The sequence below is a fragment of the Prionailurus bengalensis genome, chromosome C1, assembly GCF_016509475.1.
Source record: "Prionailurus bengalensis isolate Pbe53 chromosome C1, Fcat_Pben_1.1_paternal_pri, whole genome shotgun sequence".
Lineage (NCBI taxonomy): Eukaryota > Metazoa > Chordata > Mammalia > Carnivora > Felidae > Prionailurus > Prionailurus bengalensis.
Window position 1 is genome coordinate 42,491,288 of NC_057345.1, and position 6,424 is coordinate 42,497,711.

Genomic DNA, 6,424 nt, shown 5'->3' on the forward strand with positions numbered 1-6,424 from the left:
AAAAGTGGCATAAACTACCAATAAATCCACCACAGTATTATTAGCATTTTGATATACTGAATTTCCTGTCTTTTTTTTTTTTTTTAAACAGTTAGCTCTTCAAGATAAGGCAGCTGGCTTATGCTGATAGGAGAGTACCAGGGGCTAGGTCAGATATGGAGAAGCATTGCCAAAAGTAGTCTCTGAGTATATTTTGGCCGGAGCAAGGCAGAATCTAAATGAAAACCAAGTCAGAAATACATGTCTAAAAAGAGGAAGTAGGGGCATCTGGCTGGCTCAGTTGGTGGAGCATGCAACTCTTGATCTTGGGGTGGTGAGTTTGAGCTCCACTTTGTCCATTTGCCAAGCCTATGCCACCAGGTGGGGTGCAAGACAAAGGGCTCTGTTCAGCAAAAGGCTGAAGAGGAAGTAAGGGGCAAGAGTGCAAAGGATGAGAAGTTCAAGAGCTAGCCTTTGCAAGAAAGCAGTATCTATAGGAAAGTCCTTTTTCTGGGCACCACTCTATATCGTTGCTTACAATGTTGGCCTAAATAGATGCAATATTAATTATTTTGGCCCCTTTGCACATAGCCTTAAATCATAAGCATTTCTCACGTTGTTATATTGTCTTCATGACTACTTGTGTTTTCAAAGCCTGCTTTATTTTTAATAAAATGAAAATCAAAAATAATATTAAAAAAAAAAGTTTTAGGGGGGTCGGGCTGTGGCTGCATGGAGACCGTCTGGTGTTGAATCCTGGGCCAGCCCCAGCTCAAAGTCCCAGACCCAGGGGACACCAGAAGAAGCTAAAGGACTTGAGGTTCAGGAGCAGTCCTGCTGGCTGCTGCCTCTGCTGCTCTGCCTGGGCCCCTGCCACCTGAGGACTCGGCCCTGACAGCCTCTAGGCCTAGTGTAGCCAGAGGAGCCCTACACGCTGCTGCCTGCCGGTGCTGCTGTAATATGAGCACCTTCTCCACAGTTGTTTAGAAATTAAAATGAAGGACAGTTCTTTGTCTAACGGAGATACCAACAAGCTAGAGGCCATTGCTCAGGAGATATATGTAGACCTAATAGAGGATTCTTGTTTGGGCCTCTGCTTTGAGGTACAGCGGGCAGTCAAGTGTGACTACTTCTACCCAGAGTTCGAAGAAACTGGCAGCATGAAGGATTTTGGCACTCAGCCAGTAGAAGATAAAGGAGCGTGCTGCCTCCAGCTTTGCTCCCTTCCTGGAGAATCTGGGAATGGGCCCGATCAGCAGCTGCAACGCTCACCCAGAGAATTCTAGTAGCTGCGCCATAAGAGAGTCAGAGGGTGACCAGGACAATAACATAGACCGGTCCTGTGGTTTGGAGAAGTTAGGTATCTAAGTAGAAAAAGAAAAAAAAAAAAAAAAAATCGGACAAAAATCCCAATTTCCCATTGAAGATTCCAGCCTTTAAAAACCCAAAGTGGAGGGGTACCTGGGTGGCTTAGTCAGTTAAACAGCAGACTGAGATCATGATCTCACGGTTCATAAGGTCGAGCCCCGCATGGGTCCCCACATAGGCCCCTATTGACAGTGCAGAGCCTGCTTGGGATTCTCTCTCCCTCTCTTTCTGTCTGCTCCTCCCTTACTCTCTCTCTCTCTCTCTCTCTCTCTCTCTCTCTGTCACTCAAAATAAGTAAACCTAAAAAAGAAAAAAAAAACCCAAGTGGACAATTTAGGAATTTTGATCCTTTTATATTACCTGGAATCAGCTTTGAAACCCTGGGCAGGGGGAGCTGTGCATCCCGACACCATACCATGCAGGTAATCTCCACACAAGGAAGTGCACAAGATCTATTGTCTCCCATGCACAGGTGAGCATCTGTGTGCCCAGTGTATAAATCCTTTGGTTCCTCAGGCTTTCTATCTATCTGATGTCAGGGCTTTCTGGATAACTGATAGATGAACGTGGCTGATGGTCAGGCCTTTATCATTGGGCCTCAGTGGGACTGCTCCTCTGATCTCTGAGCCTGATTCGGACTTCCTCCAGACAAATGCAAGTCAGGTGAGAGATCTGGATATTAACAGTTCCAATTTGGGAAACCAAGAAAAAGAATTACAACTGAATCTGATAAGCAAAGCTCTGTGATCTTGGCTCCAACAAGAAGAAAAGGACAATGCTACCAGTTTCCAAAATATCTAGCATTTATAGTGACTTGAACAGACTTGGGGACAAGGGCAAATTTGCTGAACAGAGCCCTTTGTCTTGCACCCCACCTGGTAGCATAGGCTTGGCAAATGGACAACTTGGTTATCTAGGCAGGTTGAGGATTCAGTTATGATCCCCTGAAGAGGTAGCAGGGGCTTCTACAACTATGTACCATCTCTTAAACTGAAAGATCATATCTGGATATATTATGCTGTGAACAACAGTTTGGTGGGGCAGTCATTTTCCTACTCTGGGTTGTTAGTTACCTAGCCAGTCCATGTGTCTGATTTGGTCATTATGCCAGGTCACTACCTGCCTTCCATGCCAGGGGCAGGCCTGAATTATAGAAGAGCATAATGGCTGTAGAGACTGTGGTTTGAAAGCTGAGCCCAGAAGGGACCTCTTCCAACTGCCCTCAATGTTAATAGGTTAGTACTAGGAGCCAAGGACCAAGGCTGGGTCTCTCATCTGATGGCAGTATCCTACTGACTGTCCCTGTTCCTTGGGTTGGGCAGTCGAAGCTCTGTTATGGTGAACATACAGACTGCCACCACCTGTTGTCCCTCATGAGGGACAGCCCCTTTCTATTCAGTCCCTTTTGAACATTCTCGACAAGAGCTGTCCTTTTGTTGTCAGAAGTCAGGTAATGGGATAGGGAAGGATGGGAAATGTGAGCCACATATCAAAACTACCTTCCACTTTACTTCCTGATCGAGGGTTTATGTAGTGTAGAGGTGTGAGAGCCCCAAAGTGAGCGGGAACAGTGCTGCCTTATTTGAAATGTTTTCTTAAACCTCATTCTGTGGCTCAGTAAGGGGCCCAGCCTCGTCTGTCTGGCTTGGCCCCATGTCCCCTGCTCCACTGCCCATCTGGTGTAGCTCATGACCCAGGTACTGCCTGCCACCCTGCTTTCATACTGACCAATTTCAATTCATCTCTCTTGATGCTCCTGCTTCTGAAGCCTGCCCAGTTTCCCTTTCCTTAGCTTCTTTTAAGTTTTTCTTTTTCTTGTTCCCCGCCCCCACTCTTGTTCTTTTAGGAGATCCAGAGAAGAATCTTGCTGGTAGGTTCCTCTGTTGGGATCAAGATGGGGAGACAACCAGGGTGCCTGAGTGGCCCAGTAGGTTCAACCTCTAACCCTTGATTCCTTCCTTCAGCTTTTGGCTCCAGTAGTGGTCTCATAGTCCATGGGATCGGGCCCTGACTCAAGCTCTGCACTGGCAGCATGGATCTTGCTTGGGATTCTCTCTCTCCTCTCTTTCTCTTTCTCTCTCTCTCTCCCCCCCTACCCCCACCCCGCTTGTGCTCCCCCCACCTCACTTGTGCCCCTCTCCCTCACTTGTGTGCTCTCTCTCTTTCAAAATAAATAAATAAACATTTTTAAAAAGTCTTTAAAAAATAGGGGCGCCTGGGTGGCGCAGTCGGTTAAGCGTCCGACTTCAGCCAGGTCACGATCTCGCGGTCCGTGAGTTCGAGCCCCGCGTCGGGCTCTGGGCTGATGGCTCAGAGCCTGGAGCCTGTTTCCGATTCTGTGTCTCCCTCTCTCTCTGCCCCTCCCCCGTTCATGCTCTGTCTCTCTCTGTCCCAAATATAAATAAACGTTGAAAAAAAAAATTTTTTTTAAATAAAAAAAAATAAAGATGGGGAGAGAACATAATTTTTTGTGTATGAAAGGCAGTATCATGCATAAGCATTGTTCCTATAGGACTGCCTTGCTAGATGCCTTCCTGCTGTGTCTTACTTCATAAGGAATTACATCTTCCCACCTCCATTTGGATACTGTCTCTTAGGACCTAAGTAGAAGACCAGGAAAGGCTGAATGACACACACAGGGATGGAGTGGGTACTAATCTATTTTCTCTAACCCCTGGGCATGCATCCTTCCTTACCTGAGAAGGAACTGTTTGGACTATATGGACTAATTAGTGTTACATATAGACTTTAAGGGAACCATAGTAATAAGCCTCAAGACTGTCTATTATTGTATTCTCCCCCTAAAATTGTCCAGGTCAGCGTTGAGGTGTAATTACAGACTGGTCTGTCAATCCAAGAATTGTGACCACTTCTTAGAAAGGTAAACCTTGGCAAGAGCTAAAATAATTTTGGGTGTTCTGCCCTTGACTTTATAGACATATCCTTCTAAGGAGATACAGAGGAAAAGGACAGTCCAAGTAAATTTGGCCTACTTCCAAACAATGTCTGGGAAACAAGCTGAAACTAAGGTCATGGTCCACTCTTCCTTCAGAGAGGGAGCTCTGATTGTGATATTACTGATTCCTTTCTGGTCTCTTGGTTAGAGGAGGAAGAAGTAGAAATAATTTTGAAAAATCATTGGTTCATATTAACTCCCTCTTATTTATTGTTTTTGGCCTTTGCCCTCCCATTACTAGGGCAATAGTCCTAGGCCTGTCCTGGATGGGTAAGAGGTGGGCTAGGTAGAACAGGTTCCCTGAGGGGGACAAACTAACTCCTTTCTTCTCTGGGGAGTGAATGTTCCCCACCATATAGTTTACAGTGGTTAGGAACTTGCCCTTTCCCTACCCATCTTCCCTCTAATAGCAGAATTCCTATCCTTCCTTCCTCAGTTAAGTATAGTGATCACCCTGTGATTCTATTATGTATCTGAATGTGTGTGTGTGTGTGTGTGTGTGTGTGTGTGTGTGTGTGCACGTGCATGGGGGGAAAGGGGGTTCTTTACAAATTTTTGTAGTTTGTGACTTTTTCTGCCATACATTAGTTCCCACCACCGCATATCCAGGGGCCATTGCCTGGCATAATCACATCCTGGAACCATTAGGGAAGTGTTGTGAAACTCTCCACTGTCCTTTGTTTTGGAGATTATTATTTTTGTATAAGTAGTTGATCCTATACAGATTGCTAACTAACTGTCTATTCCCCTTGCCCCTATGGCTGCTGGTATAAATAAACTGCATCTCCGCTTTGGTAAAAGTACTAATAAAAATTTTTTAATAGTTAAAAAAAAAATAAATACATAAATAAAAATAAAAGTTTTATTGCATTCCTTTTGATAATTTTTTTATTTCCTTTAGAATTTTATTTAAAAAGTTTTTTTAATTTTTATTTTTTTCTTCAATGGGGAAAAACAGAGTTTTTCCCCTAAGGTCAGAAAAATGATAGGGATGTCCATTCTCACCACTGTTGTTCAACATAGTACTGGAAGTCCTAGTCTCAGCAATCAGACAACACAAAGGAATAAAAGGCATCCAAATCGGCAAGGAGGAAGTCAGCCTGTCACTTTTCGCAGATGGCATACTACTCTATATGGAAAACCCAAAAGATTCCACCAAAAAACTGCTAGAACTGATCCATGAATTCAGCAAAGTTGCACAGAAATCGGTTGCATTCTATACACCAACAATGAAGCAACAGAAAGAGAAATCAAGGAATCAATCCCATTTACAATTGCACCAAAAACCATAAAATACCTAGGAATAAACCTAACCAAAGAGGTGAAAAATTTACACACTGAAAACTATAGAAAGCTTATGAAACAAATTGAAGAAGACACACACAAAAAAGGAAAAATATTCCATGCTCATGGATTGGAAGAACAAATATTGTTAAAATGTTGATACTACCCAAAGCAATCTACATATTCAATGCAATCCTTATCAAAATAACACCAGCATTCTTCACAGAGCCAGAACAAACAATCCTAAAAGTTGTGTGGAACCAGAAAAGACCCTGAATAGCCAAAGCAATCCTGAAAAAGAAAACCAAAGCTGGAGGCATCACAATCCCGGACTTCAAGATGTATTACAAAGCTGTAATCATCAAGACAGTATGGTACTGGCACAAAAACAGACACTTAGATAAATGGAACAGAATAGAGAACCCAGAAATGGACCCACAAACATATGGCTAACTAATCTTTGACAAAGCAGGAAAGAATATCCAATGGAATAAAGAAAGTCTCTTCAGCAAACGGTGCTAGGAAAACTTGACAGCAGCATGCAGAAAAATGAACCTGGACCACTTTCTCACACCATACACAAAAATAAACTCAAAATGGATGAAAGACCTAAATGTGAGACAGAAACCCATCAAAATCCTCGAGGAGAAAGCAGGCAAAAACCTTTTTGACCTCAGCCACAGCAACTTCTTACCATACAAGTCTCCAGAGGCAAGGGAAACAAAAGCAAAAATGAACTATTGGGACCTCATCAAGATAAAAAGCTTCTGCACAGCGAAGGAAACAATCAGCTAAACTAAAAGGCAACCAACAGAATGGGAGAAGATATTTGCAAAT

General features: G+C 43.5%; 1 protein-coding gene across 1 annotated transcript; it reads left to right on the forward strand.

Annotated features, from left to right (window-relative positions):
- The first annotated feature begins 974 nt into the window (after positions 1 to 974).
- On the forward strand, positions 975 to 1,443 carry LOC122480504 (ataxin-7-like protein 3B). Its single transcript, XM_043574983.1, has one exon. The coding sequence runs from the start codon at positions 975 to 977 to the stop codon at positions 1,263 to 1,265; it is 291 nt and encodes a 96-aa protein (XP_043430918.1). The 3' UTR covers positions 1,266 to 1,443.
- The last annotated feature ends 4,981 nt before the right edge of the window (positions 1,444 to 6,424 follow it).